General features: G+C 41.9%; 1 protein-coding gene across 1 annotated transcript in view; it reads left to right on the top strand.

Moving 5' to 3' along the window:
- Positions 1-4,297: 4,297 nt before the first annotated feature.
- The window catches only part of LOC144942723 (anoctamin-7-like), a 46,423-nt gene continuing 26,053 nt past the window's right edge, over positions 4,298-24,667 (top strand). The window contains exons 1-12 of the mRNA XM_078869589.1: positions 4,298-4,583; positions 7,023-7,104; positions 8,106-8,284; positions 11,094-11,201; positions 11,812-11,948; positions 13,952-14,009; positions 17,769-17,879; positions 19,056-19,221; positions 21,234-21,324; positions 23,440-23,536; positions 23,916-24,056; positions 24,332-24,469. Coding sequence (XP_078725715.1) covers positions 4,536-4,583; positions 7,023-7,104; positions 8,106-8,284; positions 11,094-11,201; positions 11,812-11,948; positions 13,952-14,009; positions 17,769-17,879; positions 19,056-19,221; positions 21,234-21,324; positions 23,440-23,536; positions 23,916-24,056; positions 24,332-24,469 — 1,356 coding nt within the window. The 5' untranslated portion in view covers positions 4,298-4,535. The remainder of the gene's footprint in view (positions 4,584-7,022; positions 7,105-8,105; positions 8,285-11,093; positions 11,202-11,811; positions 11,949-13,951; positions 14,010-17,768; positions 17,880-19,055; positions 19,222-21,233; positions 21,325-23,439; positions 23,537-23,915; positions 24,057-24,331; positions 24,470-24,667) is intronic.

Here is a 24,667-nt window from a genome sequence, read left to right as displayed (position 1 = left end):
GAACACTTTTGGGCCCTACGTTAATGAATGTAGGGCCCAATACGTCCAGCGGCCAGCAACAAGCAGCACTCCCAAAGTAAATCATTTTTGTAAAGCAGCAGAATGTTCACAAATGTTTATATTTTGATTTAAAGCTTTCGTGACTGCAGGGATTCATATTCTTGGTTCTTTCGGTAAAGTCACGTAGAAGGGAAATAATAAAATAATATTCATATAAAACATGTTATATTAATATTATTTTATTATTTTCCTTTTACGAGACTTTACCAGCCCCAGTGGCTTAGTGGGGCGCGGTGCTGGGCCTCCCCTAGGTCGACTCAGCCTCAAATGTGTACCTGGTACAGTGTAAAAACATCGCCACTAAGTGAGACAAAGGCGGCCGGGCGTGATGCTGGCCTTCATAGGTGCTCGCTAACGACACTTGCCCCAACATTGTTGAGACTTTACGGGGGATCTTTGTATTTGTGGTCCTGGGCCTCCCCTCGTTCAACTCGGCCTCAAATGTGTACCTGGTACAGTGTAAAAACATCGCCACTGGGAGAGACAAAGGCGGCCGGGCGTGGTGCCGTGCCACGACCTTCATCGGCGCTAACGGCACTTGCCCCAGCAGCATGTGAAGGCTACACGGGTGGTGGGGGGAACTTTATCTTTGTGGGCTGCCAAACTCACCGCGTGTCTTGGTTGAGCCTCCCTGAAATGTGCGTAAATTATTGTTGTTGTTGTGCTTAAAATCTAGAGAGAAAGCTGCTATTAAATAGCACGAGGTGTTTAGTGACGGTAAACAGAGCTTATTTTATTTCATCTATAATTAAAAAAATAAATCCAACCGGTAAATTAATAACAAATACAAATTGTAGCGCAGAACATTTCGAATTCGGCAGTGGCGGTAGTGACATTTTCGTGTTTTTTGTAATCCGTGAGGTAAAAGTTTTGATCGTCTTCCACACACGGGCTTACATCAGTGCCGAGACGTATCTTGAGCCCCATCCCATGACCAGCGTGGTGAAGTATGGTCAAAAGAAGTGTGGGGGATGAGGCCCTCATCTCATCCAGCAGTGGATTGACAAAGTTCAACTTTAGTAGACCATTGCCATGCCCTGTCAATCCACACGGTGTAACTTCGTATTCTTATAGAGTCATCAGCTCCATCAGGGCGTACATATGTTTTAATACGGGCAGATTTAATTGTTAATAAATGTGTCTTTGTGTTTCTCCCTTGTGATGGGATTTTGTAGGATAAACTTTGAGGTTTGTAAGGGATACGGGGTGATCGATAAGGTAGGAATTGGTCTGTGATAAGGTTGGGCACTGATAAGGGATTGACAGGCATGTAATTGTGTACAACTACATTAGCTGTACACTTTGTAGGTGTACAGTATAACTGCGTTAGTAATAAACTAGAAACGTTTCTGACCGTAACTTTAAAGTGGTTATCTCGTTAATGACGCTCACGAACAAATTAGATCTTAAATTTTGATTTAAAGCTTTCGTGACTGCAGGGATTCATATTCTTGGCTCTTTCGGTAAAGTCATGTAGAAGGGAAGTAATAAAAGAATAAAAATACAAAATAATATAATTAAAATAATCAAATAATATAAATAAAATAATATAAATATAAAACAAAAAAATGCTCACGAAGTTTCGACTGCAACACAAGCAATCATCATCAGGTGTGATATCCACAGAAAGAAAATGTGAAAAAAGATTTCAATGTTTTTAATTTGTATTGTTTTATATTTCTATTATTTTATTATTTCCATTCTACGTTACTTTACCGAAAGAACCAATAATACTTATATCTTGTCACGGAGATACGAGAGAAAGAGCTGGTGGATTTCACGATGTGTTTCCACTCATTATGTTATTGTGCCTTATATTATTGTTGTTGTTAACGACATTGGACAAGTTTAACTTCATTAAAGACGCGAGCAAATCGTTAGCTGACGATGATGGAGTTCGTGGTCAGGTTTCGAATTTGGGTTGGCGCAGTAAAATTGTCGGCCAGTTGTTATGTAATTGTGATTAAGAGGAGATATTAAATTTGTCCACTTATCATGAGTTAAATAATGCCACGGACAGACTGACTTTGTCTTCAACGTTAATTATCCATCGAATCTTGCGTGTCAAACCATTATGCGTTAAATAAGCCAGTTTTTATCTTATTTTAGATACGTGTACAGTACTTTAACATTACATCCGGTACGTAGTTAGGATGCTTTTTGTTTACATAGACTTATACAAGCACACAACTGCATACAGTACATAGTACAGTTCTGTAATGATAATCGGTATTTGAAGCGTTATTAGTTTAAAAAAAAACGTCTGCGTGTACAAACATCAGTATACTGTACGTGGCACGCTACTAAATTGTGCAATATAATTTATAATACAGTAATGCGATAGCTATGTTGTGTGCAGTGTAGCACATCTATAGTGGTGTACTGTACTACGCTTCCACGTCTATGCTCTCTGCCTTCTCAACAAGCACCACTGACCAGCGTGATCACGTGGCCCTCTCATCTACAAGGGGGCAGCACTTGCAGGATGGTCTCTAAATTTGTGCAATTCACGGGCAAAAAAAACACATTGTGGAAACATCCAGACAGATGAATCTTGATTTGAAGCATTCGTGAATGCAGGAATCCATAAAAATAAAATAAATCACGACGTTTCGATGGAAAGGTCGTGATTTATTTTATTTTTCTACCTACGTGATTTTACCGAAAGAACCAAAGAGTATACAGACAGATCCTCTTATTTCCATCAGATTGACGCATTGCTCAACCACCACACACTCTGCAGGTCACTCATCCCTTCTCTTTCTGCCCCTTCCCTCACACCGCTCTCCACTTATGTAATTGCCTCCATATTTGTCTGTTTTCAAAAGTTATTCTTACAGTTCAGTGTTGAAAATGTAAGTTTTAAGCTGTCAATGTGAAATGCATTAGCAGGCACTGTTGCTACATAACGTATTTACGTTTTTGTCCCATATGCAGATCGAAACAGGACACCAGGCTTTCCCAAAGATGTTCATATGGGAGCACACACAAGAGTGACTGAACCAAACTCCGCACAACACGGTACTATAACAACATTATCCAATTATTTTACTGCTCTGGCATTGCCTGCAGTAAACAGCAAGCAACATTTGAGGATTGTGACAGCGAGAACTCGGGTCATTGGTCGCAGTGTGTGTGTGTGCAGTTTCATGTGTCCATTATTCGCAGGATTGTTTTGTAAGCCATGGCACATTGCTCGGAGGACCAGTCCATAGAAATGTGGAGTGCAAGCAGTCCAAATGATGGAGAAGACCTGCTGCATTCAGAGCACGAGGGTGCATGGCTTCTGGTGGGTGTGAGGAAGTTCATTAATTATTGTATTTTCTCCAAGAGTAAAAAAATGTGAAAAGCTATTTCCTGCTCATGTGAGCATTGCGGCAGTGCTCATCTTCCGTGCACAGCCTTGAGGCAGTGGTGGGTATTCCACATTCCTATGGCGGGGTAAAGTATATCCATAGAACATCCACTGTGGTGATTGTTTTATCGATCCCATAAGGATGATGGGCAGTCAACTTGCACCCGGGATTTGAGCTCGCAACCGTCTGATCGCGATCCACTCACCGCATTCGAATTTCAATCTTTAATTGCAATTTCCCACAAGTGCTGAATATAAGCATTGCAAGCATATATTCTTAAACCTGTTTCTGGGCACAGCATTCGTTAACCTTGCCATGACACCACAACAACGCCGTGAATTGATTCATTACGAGTAACATAAATACAACTAACTGTAACATAAATATATAACATGTTACATAGTATTTATTATGAATGACTTGATATACTAACCCAGATTACCTTTGCATTAGTGGCAATGAATCAAGTCTCCCAACAGGCCTTCATTTCAGAATCAGAATATTTATCCTGGAGGAATCGGACGAGCTTTACAACTCTTTTTGCACAGATCTCCCGGTTTAAATAAAGGATACATTTCCTGTCTCTACTACAACACACGTGCACGCCAATTAATTCCCCCATCATACAAAAAATTCCACGACATGCAAACCTAAATGCATCAAGGCGTGTGTCACCAACCACCATACCTGGCTGACGATCATGTAATTTGTGTGAGAAGTGGGTGCACGTGCGACATGTACACCAGCAACGCAAGCCACCGTGGTGCATGCAGCCTTCTGCAAATGTAAAGGCAACGCCCTTGCATTGCAGCACACTCCGCCTTAGCACTGTATGCGTCAAGGCTTGTGCCATGGCACATGGCCAGCAAGCCAGCCAAAATTAAAGCAGCGTGTGCCACTTTCGAGTCCTGCATTGCACAGTGGTGGGCTGTCCCGAGATCCGCATACCAGCAGCAGATGAAACCAGGCGTGGTGCACAGCCGAATTCTCTTTCGCAGTCGGGCAGCGGTGGCTTCTCGTCTCATGCTCATCATCATCTCAGCTCCCTAGCAGTGTTGCTCCACGCAGTCTCAGTAGCACAGAAATAGCCACGCGTAGCTGCCGAGACCGGGATCCACAATGAGGACATCGTTTTCCTCCAATTTCCACATTGCCCGTCTCTTCCAGGTAACGCTCTTTGTGAACTGTAGTAAGGTGTCCGTTGTAGGTTAGGTAAATAATTTCCAGTCTGTAAATTTAATCGGTAAGGTTTTTTTTTATTTAAACAAAGGATGCATGTATGGGCTACAGAGCTGTAACTGTGAGTTGAAATGTGTTGTGTATGTTTGAAGACTTGGATGCATTTTGTATTTTTTATAACCGACTCCAGTCGCTTATATTCACATTTTTTGTTACGCTAAATCACCAATATAGCAGATGGACATAGTGTGGTGTATTTTTCCGTTCATATTTTGCAGAAATTAGAGATTTATGTCTATTAATAATGAATGTAGTACTCTAATAACCTGTTGGTTTTTGTACTTTGCAAAAATTAAATTCCATTATAAAAACTAAATTAACAACACTGCAGCATAATCTGTAGTTATTGCAGTGCAACAATTCATAAAGTAACTTATTCAGTCAGAGTTGTATATGCTTCATTAATCTGTTTTTTTCTTTTTAAGACCCTTAAGAGCAATTAAATAATTAAAATCCTTATTATCCTCTTACAGCATTTGGATCGTGAATCGTATTTGCTTCTTAACTGCATGAATATCTATCTCAAAGAGATCATCTTAATTGAAGGCATGGTTACAGCCCTTTGTAAATCCACTGATTGATTAAGTCATTGGGGGATAATTGACCATTCTTAACTTTGCTGGTCAGAGCGGGTTGGTGAAGGAGAGGCCCAGGGCCAATTCAGATATCACTTGCCACTGATGTTAACCATGGCCAGGAATCAAACTTAGCTTACCAGATTCATAGCCCGGTGAGTTAACTACTGCACCACCTAGTTAAGTTCGGAACGTTTGTGAAATATGATCGCTTATCAACAAAACTATGCTATAGATGTTAAGATGATATGTTCGATTGACATTCCAGGAATGCTTGTGCTGTGTAAAATGGCCCATATACAGTCATCACCCATCCTGATATTTTACATTTTCATTTGACCTTTATAGGCTGTAATCTTTCTTAATGTGTGACATTGCTTTATACTCCACAGACTCATAGTTTAGTTTCACTCCTGTATATGTATTTATGGGGAGTAGTATTGCGCTGCTCAGCGCACTATGCAGTGATCTGGGTGGTCTGGGTTCGATTCCCAAGCACGGATAACATCAGTGGCCAGTGATGCCTGACTTTGCCCTTTACCAACCAGCACTGACCACTATGTTGAAGCAATCCCCATGGTCTGTGTGATGTGGGGGGAGGCCGTCATCCAGCAGTGGATTGACAAAGGATTGTACATTATTATTGTATCTAAATATTGTAGACCATATTACTGCATTATTTGTTATAGTACTGTGTTTATGTATAATGTTATTGACTAGATTGCGCTGCAGGGTATAGAGTATACTGTAGTGTATAAAGTAGTGTAATCTATTCTGCAATATATTAAATGCACTATTCTGCACTCTTATTAGGTGTGCTGCAGGTTATGCATTTAATTTCACCAAGAAAATATGCTGGCTAGACAAAAGTAATTGTACTTTTCACAATTATACACCGACCATTCATCAGACTCGTGATGAATTATATTGGGTAATCATTTAGAGGTAATATTCCACTTTGTCATTGTCATGGCATGGTCTGCCATAGGCAGAACCACACCCAGCAAGGCGATGGTTGCAGTGTCGCATATACCCTCAATATGAGACCATCATACACGAGACTATTATCTGTTCATTGACTGTTAAATATCAAATAATATACTCTACCACTGATTTTTCCCATTCTGTGTTTGCTATTAATGAAATGCAACTGCAATCAATGTCTGTTAAAATATCCTCGATTTCACTCTTCAGCACGATATTTAAATGTTTTGAATTAAATGTTGACTGACTGCCTCCAAACATTGGTCATGTATAGTTTGAGCTATGCATTTTTGATGTTCAGTTTACCATCGTGACTTTTCTACACCACAATGGCAATATATTTTGTGTTTTAACCAATAGTGAACCCAGTTATGCTATCAGCTTATTGGCACAATTCAGAACTTGTTAATATGTGCAGTCGGTTTACTGTAATCAAAATACTATGATCGACTTTACAGATTACCAAATGAACCATGATTCACCCGATCTCATATCTCAAAAGCTAAGCCGGTGTAAGCCTCAATAGTGTTCGGACACGTGACCATCATGCATATTAGGTTGTTATAGGCTGCGTAGTTATGTGGTGGGCAATACAGCATGATCAATTGTTGTACTCTTCTTCTATGCTTTCACTTATATGCTCTCCTCTTTCACCAAACCACACTGACCAGCGTGGTGCAGTACGGTCAAATACCATCCACGACCTGCTGGGTGTGGGTGGGCCTTCATGCTGCAGTGATTTGACAAAGAGCTGTACATGTACACTTTAAATTAGCGTGGCTGGTGCGATGTGATTTGTGTGTCTCAGGAGGACAGGACACCTTCCAATCCCCCAACTCCGGGCTCACTTGGAACAGGCTGTTTTTTTCGAGATGGCAAAACAAGAATCGGTGAGAAATTGCTTTTAACAGTTGATGCATATAGTGTAGCAGGGGGAAATCTCAATGCAAATGGTGTTCTTGAATTTTGACACCAGGAAGACAGTCTAACGTGTTCACACAATTGCCACTCATCCAGTTTGCATGGGTTAAAAGTTAAATTCTTTCAATTTATTAGAATTGGACATGTCTACAGGGAATTAACGAAGCAACTAATGATCTATAATCAACCCATGCCCAAGGGTGTATTGAGTGAGGCATATTGCCATTGCAAGCCTTGTAAATTTAAATGTTCACTGCAATTTTTATAAATGTAAAATCAGCTCAAACGCTGATATAAGAAATTGTCATATTTCTGCTGCAATTCTGGAAAATGCATATCAAGCTACAAACAGTATCTATAAAGTGCTACCTCTTCTGTTCACAATAAAATAATGTGTTCGGGGGTGCCTCTGGCACTCCTCACAACCATTTACGGCCTTCGGCCAGGAAAGTAAAAAAAATTCACACGAACGACGCATTCACCCGATGCTCCGTTTTGAAGTTTTTAAATAAAACATCTTTGAATTGTATTATGTTTTGAATTAGATAACTTTATTTCTTCATTAAAAACTTATATAATTTTACATCTGGAAGACTTCATTGAAAACGACATTTCGTGTGAATTTTCTCTCGTCGTTAAGTAGATGGCCTTGCTGGGGGGTTCTGTTCAATGCAGACTTTCACCTGTTTGGGATTGCGGGATCGAGATAAGGCGACATAGAGCTGCTGGCCGTGCGAGAAGACCGCCGTCTGCATATCGATTCCAACGTGATCGAACGTCTGTCCCTGCGCCTCCGTCGTTCATGAAGGGGGCACGTAGATTTGCAGCGCCCCTTGCATGAAAACGACAGAGTGCAGCGTTCATCACAGATAAAGTTGTGCGCTTATATAAGAGTATAATGATGGTAACAAAATAAAATGTAGAAAAATTCTCAAAATCAAGCCTGGAATTTGACTTTCGTGCCTCCCAGATTTCATGCTGGTTTGGGAGGATGTCATGGAAGGCAACAAGAAGCTCCTGAAGACCAAGAACACGTATCAGGAGATGGAAAACGAGGAGACCGTGCCTCCACAATCCATCGACGAGCACGACAGCCTCCGCAAGATCTTCCTCACGAACCTGAGCAAAATCGGACTGCTAATAGAGGAGGTATCCTCTGTCACAGCATCCGGCGAACTGGAATGTTACTAGACTTGACTCGTGTGACAGCTAGCAGACGGGATGCACACTGGATTGGAAACTGTGGCTCACATAATGCATTGTGTCCGTGCAGTTACTCGTAATGTAACAGGTGTAGCCCTTTGGAAATTCACTGCTGGATGAAGGCCTCGCCATGCCATGCTGATTGTACGGATTACTTGACCATTATTCGCCACGCTGGGCAGTGCGGGTTGGTGACGGTGGGGAGCATAGATAGTGGAACATATAAGTACAGTAGGTAAAAATAAAAATGATTATAGAAATAAAATAATAAATCACGACGTTTCGGAGGCAACACAAATCTCCGTCATCAGGTGGGACCGTCACAGCTAAATTTACTGTATCAAGTGAGGAAACAAGTATAACCCGTAAAAACAAAGTTTTTTACTATAAATCCTTTATATGCGTGGCGGCTAGAGTCCTCTCGTCCTCTGGCTTGAGATGGCTGCCACCTATGGGTCAAATGATTGCATTGCACCATTAAGCAATTGGTAATTAAATATATTTTTGTCCTAAAAAGTGTAAAATTTTGGAAAAAAAATTTCACGAACATTAATTATCACGCACAACGAGTCTGTGTGGAAAATGTCAGCTCGATTGGATCACGGGAAGTTGGTTAAAACACGACCGAAAGATTTGCACGGTCGTAAGCGTGCAAGCAAGCAAGTGAACTTAATATAAAGGATTTAAAAATCCAAGAGGCAAGCTCTTAAATACAAGTTAAGTGGGAGAGGGGGAGGGGCTTATCTGAATGTGAATGGAACAGTGGGGGGGGGGCGGAGCTTGGAGATGCGGCCGATTGTTGGCTGACAACTAAAAATACAAATAGCAGCGCTGTTAAACACTCGGTAAAGTAGAATCGTACCTGTCAAATAAGAAGGTACAAATATGTGTAGTTAAATGTTTTTTACATGGTTAATAACATATTTCCAATGATTACTCAGTTTGTACCCATCATCACGGTAGAACCGGTTGAACCGTGATGATGGGTACAAACTGAGTAATCATTGGAAATATGTTATTAACCATGTAAAAAAGATTTAACTACACATATTTGTACCTTCTTATTTGACAGGTACTATTCTATCTTCTTGGTTCTTTCGGTAAAGTCACGTAGAATGGAAATAATAAAATAATAAAAATAAAACATAATAAAATAATTCTCACGACGTTTCGGCCACAACGCAAGCAGCCGTCCTCAGGTGAAGAACAGGTCTGTCGAGAAGACAGACTCTGTCTTCTCGACAGACCTGTTCTTCACCTGAGTCTGTCTTCTCGACAGACCTATTCTTCACCTGAGGACGGCTGCTTGCGTTGTGGCCGAAACGTCGTGAGAATTATTTTATTATGTTTTATTTTGATTATTTTATTACTTCCATTCTACGTGACTTTACCGAAAGAACCAAGAAGATGAATCCCTGCAGTCACGAAAGCTTTAAATCGAAAAATAATGAATTTGTATGCAGTACCCTCTGCTGCCCACCATGCAATAACCACTTACAGATTCATCATTTTTTTATGTAAAAATTCCTCACACGTGTCGTAAGCAATTACTGGGGCAATGTACGCATTGCTGTGTATTGATTATGATAGTATAATCGTGTTAGCTTCATCTGGTGGTAGAGGTTGAAATAAAAGACCCTTGTACATCATACATTATTGCAAATTGGAATGCAGTCAGCCCATGTAGTTGATTTCTCGCACGTGTTCACCACATTACAAATTAGAGAGATTTATTTTATACAGTACTATAAAAATGGTTATCTTCAAACTTAAGTTTAAAAGGCAAGTTAATACTTTTAAGAGAAATGCACAAATTATTCTGGGTGTCTACATATATAATTAAAATTGGTAAACTAGAAGCAACAGACATGCGATTTTTAAGACGGATCTTAACAACGTCATGGACAGACAAGACAAGTAACATACACGGCTTACGGATAGCAGGTACAAAATAAAATAAGAATAATTAGAGAAAGTCAAGTTAGATGTCATGGACATGTCATGAGCAAACGAGACAATATAATGTTTTGGCTGGGAGAATTACAGGTTCAAGAAGCTGGGGAAGACTGTGAATTAGGTACATAAGCGAATTGAACAATTTGATTGAACTGGAAGTATTTAATGCAAAATGCTTGAGTCATATCATGGCTAGTACTTCATGGATGGCCATAATCGCCAACGTCTTTGAGAAAGGACATGGCACAGTTTGAGGAAGGTCTTTAAAACCATACGCACACACGCACTCTATCGCATAAATATTTTATCATCAAAGTCTCACCCCTCTAAATCTCCACACGTCTGCAGTGGTGTTAGCGACGAACATCATATCGAGACTTGGGAGAGACTCCCAGGTGTTGGGCAACATCCCGGCTGTCATTGTCACATTCTGCTGAAGATCACTCGTATTTTTATTATTTTTGGAAAGCAGTTTTATCTTTCATGATTCATACATATTTTTGTGGGTTAGGCCACGTATTTGTCATTAATTTGGCCATATCGCTTTGTGGCCTAACCCAAAAATAAATGATGAAATGAGAATATTGGTTGTCGAAAACTTAGCGTGTTAAGTTACTTTATCATTCACACAACCACACAGTTTAAACCGCTTTCTAATTATAATTATTTAATCGTGCATGGTAACTTAATGGGCATGCTGTATTTCAAGGGGGGGATATACAGTAAATTAAGTACAGTATGTGACAAAAGTAAACCATCCATCAGCCTCTGCATGTGTGTAATATATAATACATTGCAGGACATCATGCAAGGGGAGAAGATTAACATCCATTATCTGAAGCTTCATGCACCGTGGGAAGTACTGCAACGCTACGCAGAGGAGATCAACCTCAGAATGCCACTGCAAGTAAGCATTCCTCTGGCAACATACATAGCCTCAAACAAAGCACACAGCCATTGAGCCTATGCACCATCAGCATTTTCAGAAAAAGTGCATTGTGGTCCTCTCGTTTTAGGTCACCAAAATAACAGCAGCATTCGGACTCATCAGCACAGTGTAGTCGCCAATCCTCTGCTGCATAGTCTACTCCATGAAGCCATATATGTGGAGTCCCTACTTCCACACTAGCTTGGCTAATGCCAACAATCAGATTTGATTACATACAGTAACAAGATCATAAGAAGATATCGAACTTGTCATCTTTGAATTGTTTCCTAAAGTCATTGGTTTACTTGCTCGACGTGTTTGTAGTCACGTGGGCACCGAGCCACTAACCTACGACGAGTAAGAAATAGCTTAGAATAAACCAATACATTTCTAAAAAAAATCACAAGAAGGGTAAAATCCGCAATGCGGAGAAGATGCCTGTTGAATTTCTTTCGCAACATACTTAGCCAACCGTGCTAATTGGAGGTGCGGGGGAAGGATAACAACCCCTGTAAGGCCGAGTTGATCTGAACACAGACACAAACAATTGGAAGTTGACTGTAGCCTCATTTTTTTCATGTACTTGCAGATCCATCCAATGACCAAGACGCACTTTTCGGAGAGGCTGTTAAAGTTCCTGCATCTCCCAAACATCATGCATGCAGATCTTCCGCGGCAGCCCCAAGAATACTACAGCTGCTTCTTCCGCAAGTCCAAACTCGATCGGTAGCCAACTCTTCCATTACTGTAACGTGCATATGTTGTGTACATTACAACTGGGGTTTATATAGTGCCGAAATGCATATCAAAAAACTGTACAAAGCGGTATGCATATCTGGTTTGCATGGGACGTATTAAAACACTGATCAACAATGAATTGCTAGTGATTGTTGGAAGACCACCAATGTGGCATCCACATATCTAAACCAAACAGATGATTTTAGTGTGCTTGAAGCTATTGCTTTTGTTTCAAAATCTTCCATGTACAAATTCGCTATCGGAGATATGTGGATGACACATTGGTACATTGGTGGTCTGGCCACACGGCAAAGATACACTGAACGCATTTCTAAATCATCTCAACTTGCAAAACCCATCCATCCAGTTCACCATGGAAGTGGAAGCTGACAGAACTCTACCATTTCTGGATATTCTGCTCGGACGGGGTAGAAATTGTAATATAACACAATGTTTACCGAAAGAAAAGCATACCGACACCAATCTGAATGCAGAGTCACACCATCACCCCGCACAGAAATCTGCTCTTATCAAGACGCTCATTCATCGAGTTAAGAAAGTGTCAGATGGTGACAGTCTGAAAAGTGAAATTCAACATGTTAAAGAAGCGTTGCAAATGAACAGTTACAGTGATGCACACATCAACAGGGCATTGAATAGCAAAACCAAATCAAATAACAAGAGCATTGAAACTGCCCAAGTAATTAAATCGATCGAAATACCGTACATTGCGGGAGTAACTGATAAACTAGCCAGATGTTTGGAAAAACAAACCATCCGAGTCAGATTTGGCACGGTACATAAAAAACAAATTAATATCTGGTACAAAACATGTATTACCGAAGCTATCAACAGAAGGTGTGTACAGGATTAACTGCACATGTGGTAAATGTTATGTTGGGCAAACAGGACGAATGATCAGCACGAGACTAGAATAACATCAGAGAAATATTAAATTATCTCAAATACAACTGTCAGCAGTAGCAGAAAGCACGTGCCAACAAGGACTCTCAATTGATTTTGATAATGTTGAAGTTTCGTGCAAAACTAGCTACTACTGGCCAAGACTAATTAGAGAATCTATTGAAATTGAAAGAAATGAAAATAACTTTAACCGTTCGGATAGCTACCGCCTTAGTGCTGCGTGGAAGCAAATCATCAAATAATACATTATTTAAATGCATGCCTACAAAGGGCAGTGTACTTCAATATGGATTAACGTTGGCAGGGCTATTTTAATAAACACAATAGACAGGAAGGACAAGTTCAAAGGGCTCGCATAATGCACATGCATAATGTACGTGGTCAACACATCTACGCCTCTATATAAGGAACGAAACAGATGGACTTCTCCACAAATCTGGCTTTTGCCTGATGAATCTAGTTGTAATTACTGGCGAAACGTTGTACTCAGATTGTAAATGTTGTGGCTTGGCTCTCCAACACACCGGTCTGCTGTACTAGTGACGAACTGGCCACGTTCTGTTTACATGACAACCCTTACTGTGTCGAGTGGTGGCGGGTTCTAACGACACATTTATATATTTACTCGATCTAACCCAAAAAACCTCTAATATGAATTCTGCAAAATGGCTTCCTGCTCCAAAGACCACAGACCAATTTTCATCTGTTTACAGCAATGAGCCAGTTGTGTAAATTCCATATTCCTGTGGCTGGCATGAATTGCCTTGTATGACAACCATTCCCACAAACTGGTTCTCTATCAACCCTGGAGGGATATAGAGATTTTATCCGACAGCCCTGCGGCTGCGAACAATGTGCTCTGAGCACTTTACCCCCTGCTACATGACATTTGTCGCAGTGACTTAACATTATTTTGGTTCTTTTAATAATATGATTTGTTTTGTGATGGCCGCATGCATGTATGTATTTTGAACTTCTTTCACAGCATACGTAGCCAAACATGCTAATTGGAGGTACGTAGCCAACCGTGCTAATTCATGTTTATAACACACATTTGTTTGATTTAGGTTCCTTGGCAGTGACCGCCCAGAAACATTCTTCTCCAATACTCAGCGGCATGTCATCGTAAGTGTTAAGCAAGTGTTCTGTAATTGCTAATGCATATCACATTGACCACACTGAAGAATACATTGGTTGATGTGTTCCATGCACATCTGGAAAATACAATATTCTGATGTTTATATCACATCCTGAAAGGTGTTGTTAAATATGTTTTTTCTACAGTATATAGAGTATACAATGGAAGGTAATTAAAGCTCGCCATATATAAGCACAGTTGTGATATAAGCGACACATGCTTATATCACGCTCCTGGGGGGAAGGTGAAAGGCAACTTTTAATACGAACACGCGACTTTGTAAATAGGCATATAGCTGTCCTTGCTCCCAAGGAGTGTCCTCAAATCCAGCTTTTACTCTATTCAATAACATTATGTAACACAATTTTTGTTATTTCCTAATTGCTTATGCCTAAAAAGTATAAAAAATGGCTGTTATTAACCACAAACTTTGCTTTTGTGACCAGGACGTTGATATTTTGAAATGTAGCTTTTTTTCAATGAGAAAACAGGCGAATTTGTGTCTTTTTGTTCACATAAAGTCAGAAAAAAAAAATATATGAATCAAAATTAACATGTATTTATACTAAAGTAATACAAACATGACTACAAAAGATTTAGAAGTGAGTAGTTTTTCGAGATTTACGATTATACTATAAATCACTTTCACGAATCAGCCCCCAAATGTAGTCTCCCATCATGTTTTCGTTATACTGTCCTTGGTAGCTGCGTTCAAAGTCCAGTATATCCTAGTGAAAGCGCTCGCCTTGCTTCTCCGAGTATGCTCCCATGTTCTCCTTGCATTTATCAAGATGAGCATCAAGAATATGGACTTTGAGGGACATCCTACAGCCCATTGTGTTGTAGTTCTTCACCAGAGTCTCAACCAGCTCCAAATAGTTTTGGACCTTGTGATTGCCCAGGAAGCCATGAACCACTGTGACAAAACTGTTCCAAACCGCTTTCTCCTTACTAGTGAGCTTATTGGGGAATTCATTGCACTCCAGGATCTTCTTTATCTGTGGTCCGACGAAGACACCGGCTTTGACCTTTGCCTCAGACAGCTTAGGGAAGAAGTCTTGAAGGTACTTGAAGCCTGCCGACTCCTTATCTACAGCTCTGACAAATTGTTTCATAAGGCCCAATTTGATGTGCAGTGATGGCATCAGCACCTTTCCGGGGGTCCACCAGTGGCTCCCACTTGACGTTGTTCCTCCCCACAGAGAACTCTGTCCGCTGTGGCCAGTCTCACCTGTGGTAGTGTGCCTTGCTGTCCCTGCTGTCTCAAAGGCAAAAATAGCAGGGAAACTTGGCAAAACTGCCTTGGAGACCCATCAGGAATGCCACCATTTTGAAGTCTCCGATGACCTTTCAGCCATACTCGTCATACTTCAAGGCGTCTTTGAGGTGCCCTGAGTGAGCCAGGGGAAGAGACGGCTACTTGTTACCATTATGGAGCAGCACGGCTTTGAGGCTCCTGGATGAGCTGTCAATGAAGAGACGTCACTCATTCTAGTTACAGGCGATTCCGATTGCCTCGAACAGACTGGTCACATTGTGGCAGAAGCAGAACCCATCTTGACAGGTGAAGAAGCTGCAAAAGGTTGGTGACGCTTCCTCTCATCTGCGACTTGCACACTTTCATCAAACAAGTTCCACTGCTTGAGCCTAGATGTCAAAAGCTCGGCATTGGACTTGTTGAGACCAAGATCTCTGATCAAGTCGTTGAGGTCTTTTTGGTTGGGATAGTATGGGTTTCTCTCCTCATCTCCACCTGAAATTGTCATCTGGATCGACAACGTCTTCCTCGCTCTCTGACTTGCTGCTCTCTTCTAAAGACGGCTGCTCTCTCTCCGGAGGAGTGGGTACGGGGAGCTCATGGCAGTGTGGCACCGGGGCGATGGATGAAGGAAGATCCGGATACGTGATAGCAGATGCATTCTTGCCAGTCCGACGTTTAAAGGGTCCACCATGCAGAAGTAGCAGTTGCTTGAGTGGTCAGTGGGTTCCCGCCACATTCTTGGGATCACGAACTTCATGGCTCTCTTTTCCCCTCTGTACCATCCTACAAAAATACATTTTTTTTCACCCATCACTAATGTGTGAGAGAGTAAATCTCGACTTGAAGCTTTCGTGACTGCAGGAATTCATATTCTTTGGGTCTTTCGGTAAAGTCACTTAGGTAAAAATTAAAAATAAACTACTACGTTTCGATCGCAACACAAGCGATCGTCATCAGATGGGTAAAGGGGGGGAAAGTCACTAAAGGCAAGCTGTTTTAAAGGTTTAAAATGGGCGTAGCCCAAGCGTCCTGGTATCAGAACGAAGTGGGCGGGGTACAAGTGCCCTGAGGCCAGCACAAGCGGAGATGGTTACGTCAATGTGAGATCGGAGAGCAAGAAAACGGTAGACGCATGAGCCGTGGAGAAATTAACAACTTGTAGTACGCCCAACGCAGGGGCGACACCGCAGGGACTGTAATTGCTTGTTCCATCTTTATTAAAATAAAACTAACATCGACAGGTGACAAGATGGAAAGATCACAGCCAGTTATGACTTAAACTGGTTGATGACGTCCTTCCAATGATTGCTGAGTTTGTACCCATCCTCTCGGTTGGAATTGTGTCTGTGTCTGTATATCTGGATGGCTTAATGAACGAATCTTTGTTGATAGCCAGTGGGCTTGCAAAGTACCTTCGTCTTAGAAAAATCTATTTCGTGTGAGCCCACCGCATTAAAACAATGATCAGCCACGGCTGAAGTGTTGGTCCTCCCGTGTTTCAAATCTGCCTTATGCTCACGAACACATTGGAAGGACGTCATCAATCAGTTTAAGTCATTAACTGGTTGTGATGTTTCCATCGACTCACTTGTCAATCTTTTGTAGTAATTTTTGTATTAATGTAGTATAAATACATATTAATTTTGATTCATATGTTTTTTTTCCTACTTATATGAACGAAAAAACACATTCGCCCGTTTTCTCATTGTAAATGGGTAAATTTAAAACTATCACTGTCCTGGTCAAAAAAGCAAAGTTTTTGGGGAATAATAGCCATTTTCTGTACTTTTGAGGCATAAGCAAGTAGGAAATAACACTTACTAAAAGTTGTTACACAGTGTAATTCAATGCATTATGCATCTGTTCCAGCAGACAAAGTATATTTGTCAAGTGGGTTGGCTGCTCATAAAGTTAGAGGCGTTTTAAGTGCTGTGCACTGCAATTGGATTAAACATGAAAGTAAGAGAGGATTTTATGAACAATCGCCCCTTTGTCTGCACCTGCCGTTTTAAAATCCCCTGCCTTTAGTGAGGCCCACGTACAGTAAAATCTACCAAACAACCTGGTTTGGCCACGACAAACCTGGTTTTAGAATGCCCTTCTGAAGAATTTGTGAAACTTGGGATTTTTCTCTGGTTTAACATTTTTATGGCCTCATGCTCGACTCCTGATACGGGCAAGCGGTGGAGCTACCTGAATAGTCGGCAGGGCCTATGAGTGGTAGGCAGCGCCAGCATCAGAGGGAGCCAATTCACTCGCCGTGCGGCCGGTTCTAGTGATTGAGTGGGTGTGGTTATGTAAAAGTAGGCGGAGCTGACTGAGGCAGGAGCTGTCGGCTCACCTTGTTTCCAGTTGAGCCTCTCAGAAATCTGGTAGCTCCAGAGTAGACTACTATGTGGTACAACACTTGAGACTTGGCTGCCTTGTTCTGTATATAACTGCTGGGTGTTGCTGCATGTCCAGTCATGGTGCGCTCTGTTGGCAGGTCAAAGAGATCTTAAACACAACGCCATATGGGAAGCGGAAGAAGGCCGAGGTCGGCCTTGATCGGATGTTGAGGGACCATATCTTCTCTGCAGCCTTCCCTTTGCACGAGGTTCGACGTGGTTTGCTCACTGCATCAACCCCAGATAAACCAATTGTTTAAAAGTATTCCTACTTGTGATATTATGGCACTGGTCTTAATATTATTGAGTCTTCATGGAGAATTACTATCATTTCAAGTGATCCGACTAACAAAGTACTTTATTTTTAATCAAAGAAAATGTTAAAGAGGTCATTCACTACATTTGGTCAAATGTCAGGTTCCGTGAACATGTGTGCGGTATCCCTACTATATGGCACTATACACTCACATATACATGCACACTTAAACTTTTTTTCAGTTAATTATATTTGCAGCTGTAATGGGATGAACATCTCTACAGCAAGGTGCATTTGAAGTCCCTTCAAATGACAATAAAAACATTTGAAGGAATAACATAAGTATTTCTGTGATACCACTGTAGGGGTGTTAGAGAGAGAGCCCGTTATGCATGGCAGCCTATGGTAAACAAACACAGTAGGCGGGGCTACATGTGTGCACAAGCAGGTGCCCTCTGCGACGTCCGCGCCAGACACCCTGGGGGGTCGATTCGGTCGTTATGATCCCCCGGGGCCCCACCCCTCAGGGAGGGGTTGGGTATAAAAGGGGAATGTATCGAAGGGCTCGGGAGTGATGTTTAGCTAAAGAAGAGGAGGCGGAAGACGTCTGAGATAGAGCCCTGGACTCCCCCTGGTACGCCGTCCTTATCAGGACCGCGCAGGCTCGAGCCAGTGGCGTGGTACCAGAGCCAGAGCCAGTGCTGGTCTGGACTCTGGGTACCGGGCCCGACTGACCAGTGTCGGGCCAAGATAGCCTCCCCTAGCCCATTAGTGGAGGACTCAGAGGCAGGCTAAGGTTAGCCTAGAGGTGTGTCCTCAGATAGACGGGTGAGGGGGCCGATACCCCCTCAATTGTGTATGTCACAAAGTTGGTGTTCAAATAAACAAGTGTGCCTCCAACTCCGGTGTCAACGAGTCGTAAGCGTTACTACACCACCTTACAGAGGCTTTTCTCGATCATGCGGTAATGCTCGGGTTACCCTAGTTTCTTTCCGCATATTAAACGCTCCTAAAATGGAATTTACATGCATCTCTACAGAAGACTTTCTTAAAGAGAGTCTCGAGACTGAGCAGTGGTTGGCCGTATAGATACATGACGTGATTATTATTATTGTGTTTGGCTGCATAGGGAAGCTACGATGGGACGTACCTGGGCTTGGCCCCGGAACAGATGACTCGCCGCCAGGTGCTCTACAAATACTGGGCCCGCTGGGGCTGTTGGTTCAAGTACCAGCCCCTGGACCACATCCGCGAATACTTCGGGGAGAAAATCGCCTTCTACTTCGCCTGGCTCGGTAAGGCGTCTTCGGTATCACGATTTGCATGCACAGGGCCCTTGCTTAAGTGCCTCAACATCTCGTTTCAACCATTCCAGTGTCCCTACCGCATTCTAGCCAGGAGACTTCAGTGGCAGCTAATGCAAGGTGAATGCAGCGCCGGCCTGCAAGTGGGCATGAGTCTGCCAAATAGGGGGAGATGTTGCTGTGTGGCCTATTCAAATTGATTAATTGGATTCACTCAATAGTAATTGATCAAATTTGCATCATGATGCTAGCACACACGGCCTCCGTTTAAATAACGTGACAGGATATTTAACGTCCACTGTGAAGCCGGCATCGTGTATTCTATAGTTGACAACCCCGCAGTAATAACCGGGGCAACCACTGGGCTTGAATCGCGAACTTCGGCAACCAGCGGAACGCGCGCTATCACTCGGCCATGTCACTGTCCTGGTTGTTCCCTGAGTATTTCCATTTGTGATCTAGCGAGGTAGCTTAGTAGTGGATAAAAAAACATTTAATAGGATTGCAGAAGTATTCCTGTGATATCTACTTCCCATGTGATATCACCTTCCCAGTCAAAGCACCAAGCTAACCGAACATGAGATCCTCGATTTGAATCCAGGCAGCAACCAATGGTTAAACTGAGTTGGGTGGTATTTTAAGTTGGTAGTTGCAGCCAAGTGGCTATGCAATAACTCACATTCTGAGATTTTTTCGCCACTTTATTTGAGCATAAAGAATATCTGTTTACCATGCGCGAAAAAAGGTTGACCGCCTGGTTTGAATAAGGCGCCTATCAAAATGAAGTAAATTCAGAAATAGTTTAAATGCTGTCTTCTTCATTGCTCATTGCGAGAGACAACTGGAATGCAATTTTAAGCAAACATTATACTTTAAAGGATGCACCTTGTCATGAAAGCCTGTTTTAATATAGCACGCATAAAGAAGGAACACTTTGACTTCTTTCCATTTCACAAGGAGGCACACTGATTTTACCACGTGTTGTTCGGCCCGATCTCTGACATGCTGCTTCAGCTGCTGGGAGCTTCTGCAGGAAGAGGTTATTTAGAATATGTGCCCAGCACATTGAGCAAATTATCAGACATTCGGCCAAACGACTGGAAGTACAACCAATAAACAAATCAGAGCCATACAGTACAATCACGAAAGCCCACGCAGATGCATGAAGTGCGCTTTGCTGTGCCGTAGACATTTTTAAATCCTTTATATTAAGTTCGCTTGCTTGCGTGCTTGCTTGCTTGCTTAGGACCGTGCAAATCTTTCGCTCGTTTTTTAACCCACTTCCCGTGATCCAATCGAGCTGACATTTTCCACACAGACTCGTTGTGCGAGACAATTAATGTTCGTTAAAAAATTTTAAATTTTTTTTACACTTTTTAGGCAAAAAAAATTATTTAACATTTATTCAAATACAACTCATTCATGGCTTTGGCTGAACGTCATAGTGTAGGAGCCCAGAGCGTAACCCCTCCACAGGCCGTGGCGGAGTAGCGCAGTTGGTAGCGCCCTCGCTTCCCATGCCAAAGGTTGCGGGATCGATCCCAGCGTCCTCCACAGGCGAATATATTTTTAAATCCTTTATATTAAGTTCGCTTGCTTGCTTAGGACCGTGCAAATCTTTCGCTCGTTTTTTAACCCACTTCCCGTGATCCAATCGAGCTAACATTTTCCACACAGACTCGTTGTGTGTGACAATTAATTTTCATGAAAAAATGTTTCCAAAATTTTACACTGTTTAGGGAAAACGAATTAAATATTTAATTACCAATTGCTTAATACTTGGAGACAATCATCTGACCCATAGGTGGCAGCCATCTCAAGCCAGAGGACGAGAAGACTCTAGCCGCCACACATATAAAGGATTTATAGTGAAAAACTTTGTTTTTACGGGTTTACTTGTTACTGATTGTGTCAAACATTGTGCCCCTGTGATAGCTTCACGCTACAAGAATGTTTGCAAATACCAAATGCACTCAAGATTTGATGTCATTTATTTGTACTAGGATTCTACACCTGCTGGCTTCTCCCGCCTGCCTTGGTGGGACTAGTTGTGTTTTTCGTGGGATGGTTGACGCTTCACAATGACAGCACAATGTAAGTCTTTTTCATTTCGTCAAAGATCACGGGGCAGAGCAGTGGAACGGTGGGTAGCACACTGCGCCATGAACCCAGGTAACCGAGTTCGATTCCCAGCCACGGCTAACATCAGTGCTGAGCAGTGACGTGCGGTGAGGTCAATGGCTGGGGAGGCACTGGCTCGTGTCAAGAGCCAGATTCACACACTGAGGGGGGCGTGTCCTCACGGAGGGGGCGTGGCCTCACGGAGGGAGCGTGTCCTCGCCGAGGGGGCATGTCCTCAAGGAGGGGCGTGGCCTCACTGCGGGGGCGTGGCCTCGCTGAGGGGGCGTGGCCTAACTGAAGGGGGCGTTTTAGACACGCTGTCCTCAGTGAGGCAGATGTGATAGCTGCCTCCCCTGGTGTTTTTTCATTGCAGTTTCATGACGCTACCAGCGAGCCTAAATATCTTTATACACATACGTGAAATAAGTTACCTGGAGTATGGAAGGCGAGGACATGAAATTAAGGGGTCTACAAACATTACATTGGTGACATACTGAGATAGTAACAGGCGCGCGATTATTGCCCGCGCTCCATCCAGTTACTGAGGGGTTGCGCAATCAGAGGGGAGGCTGAGCTCGTCGCTGCCTCACCTCTCGTCTCTTCCTGTATTTGCAGCGGAGCTCCGCAAATTTGGCGATTTTTGACTATAAAAATGATTGGAATCGTACAGAAATTACATTTATAACACAGATCAGTGGAAAAATCTAATTTTTATTTATTTGATTATTCTTTTTTTCTTTTCGTAACAGCTATTTTCATTGGAGTATGATATGTGAGGCTCTGCCTCCCCTGACCGCACGTCCCTGGTGCTGAGTGTAATCTGACTAGCGTAATATAATGAATGTGGTGTGAGGATGCCTTCATCCAGCAGTGGATTGACAGACCATTGTAAATTATGAGACAAATGAAGCGTATAACTTGTACACTTGCCATATCATCACATTGTGTTTCAAGACTGGCTGTACAGATAGTCCCCGAGTTACAATGGTCCGACTTCCGTTATTTCGATCTTACGATGGCGATAGCGATACGACAAAATTGTAAAATATTTTAAATTTCGCGCGGCAGGCAAATGCAGCAGCGTACAGTACAATATGATACGTTACGATAGTTCAATGCATGTATGATACGTAGCTTTAGCGATTTCATTTTAGGGTTACCACGATACGATACGTTCAATGCATGTTAAAAGTTTTTATAGCAGATAGGATTGTTTCCTGAAAAAAAATTCTATTAAATTGCAGTTCTTATAGGTAGGCTAAGAATTTACCTTGTTTTTTACTTTACATTTTACTGTGCAATACAGTATTGTAATTAATAAGTGCATACAGCATATAGTTTATACAGTACGGTACTGTAAATTGCTCTGTTTTTCTAAATTATCACCATTCTTTAAGACTCCTGGGTAGGCTAGGCCATCTTCGACTTACGATGTTTTCGACTTACGTTGGGGTCGTCGTAACGCATCTCCATCATAAGTAGAAGACTACCTGTATATGATATATTTAATTCAGCACAACTGTGGTTCTTTGGAGAGCTTTAGAAAACACAATTTTTCTAAAACGCAAGCTAACTGATGACATCTGGCTCAAGGGCACACATGCTTTGTAGGACGATGCTTTGCCAAGGCATGTCGTGAGTTTCCATCTCTCAGCACATGGGGGTGCAATGCCACTTAATTTCACTGGTAATAAGCATCGTGACATTTGCTTGATGTTATTTTCATGAAAATATACCCTTTTTTAAGGTCAATGTAGACTCAATTGTGAAAGGATACTGTATATGCCTTGAATTGTGCTCCTATCAAATACATTTTTATAAATTAGGACCAGTTGTGATTCACACATTTTAAACGATGGTCAAGTATATACTTTTTTCGATTATATTTTATCTTAAATATTGTGTAAATAAGGTGAATAATTGAATGTATCAACATGCACACATATTTTAGATGTGTATTTTGTTTCATGTATATGGCCATTCACTCGATTATATAGCCTTTGTGGATAAATTGATTGGAAAATTGAATAAATCCCATCATGCAAATAACACCATATATATCCAATTATGCCTTTTTGTTTCCCACAGAAAAGAAATCTGTGAAAATGGCAGCCATTACCAGATGTGCCCTCTCTGTGACACCTGCAAAGTGTGGAACCTGTCAAACACCTGCAACATGGCTAAGGTGACCATTTTGTCAGTGAACGAGTGAACACATTTTACTTTTATCCTTCCAAGAATTTCAAAATGCTACCATGTTGAGTTGTTATTGTTTTGTATGTCGCAGTCTAAAAGTAGGCTATTGAGCCAGTGGTGTTTATTTTCAGAGTTCTGTATGAAAAGTTGTATTGCAAACTGTCATATCTGATTCATTGGAACACTTTTGCAAAACAATTGATATTACCAAAAGTTACGTGTTTAATTTATGTATCAACAATATTATTAAAGTGCGTAAAATGTGAATGCAATCTTTTAGCAAGCAAGTGTCCACAAAGTTAGTGACAAATCGTAATATTAAAATGCCGCTGATGATAATGCAGTGCTCTGTGTCGTCCCTTCCGCAGATGGGCCACATATTTGACTACCCAGGAACGATTTTCTACAGCATCTTCATCTCCCTCTGGTCTGTGAGCTTCTTGGAATACTGGAAGAGGAAGAGCTCCTGCCTCACGTACCACTGGGGATGCACGCTGGTGCACGAAGAGGCGAGTGTTTTGTCACTGCAAGAGGCCCGTGCAGTATCAGAAGTGACTGAGCTCTCTATAATATAAACACAGGATTTCCAAATCAAATATATTTATCCCTAGCACCCAATTAGTGCCACTAAGCTTTTTTCAGTTTGCAGGCTGTTTCGAAGCGGGAGCCCTAATGCAGACGTAGGCAATATGACATTAAACCCTCGGTGTACATCTTCCCTGAAGTGTGTGTGTGTAGTGTGATGGTCATTCGCGTTGCTTCTCGCTTGTGCTGTTTCTTGCAGGAGCGGCCCCGGCCAGAGTATGCTGCACTAGCCCCCCTCATTCGGGAGAACCCCATCACGGGAGAAAAGGAACCCTACTTCTCCGAAAACGATCGCACTCCAAGGACTGTCACCGGATCAATTGTCCTCTTCCTGATGGTAAATGCCGTTTGTACGTTTGAGCTGTTTGAGCAGCTACGAATCGTTGTGACTTTTCAGAGTATGATTTCCTTCATAGTGTTGTTGTGTCTTTGAATGTTCACCTGGTTTTGAGGGTGTTAGGGTGGTTCCATTATAGCAGGCTGCCCTGGTTGATACTTAAGGTTCTTTAACTGTAAAATATGCGTCGTCTGCTCC

Source organism: Lampetra fluviatilis, chromosome 28, assembly GCF_964198595.1.
Source record: "Lampetra fluviatilis chromosome 28, kcLamFluv1.1, whole genome shotgun sequence".
In the NCBI taxonomy this organism is placed as follows: Eukaryota; Metazoa; Chordata; class Hyperoartia; order Petromyzontiformes; family Petromyzontidae; genus Lampetra; species Lampetra fluviatilis.
The sequence above is the reverse complement of the archived record's forward strand: the minus strand, read 5'-3'. Positions and strand labels throughout refer to the sequence as shown.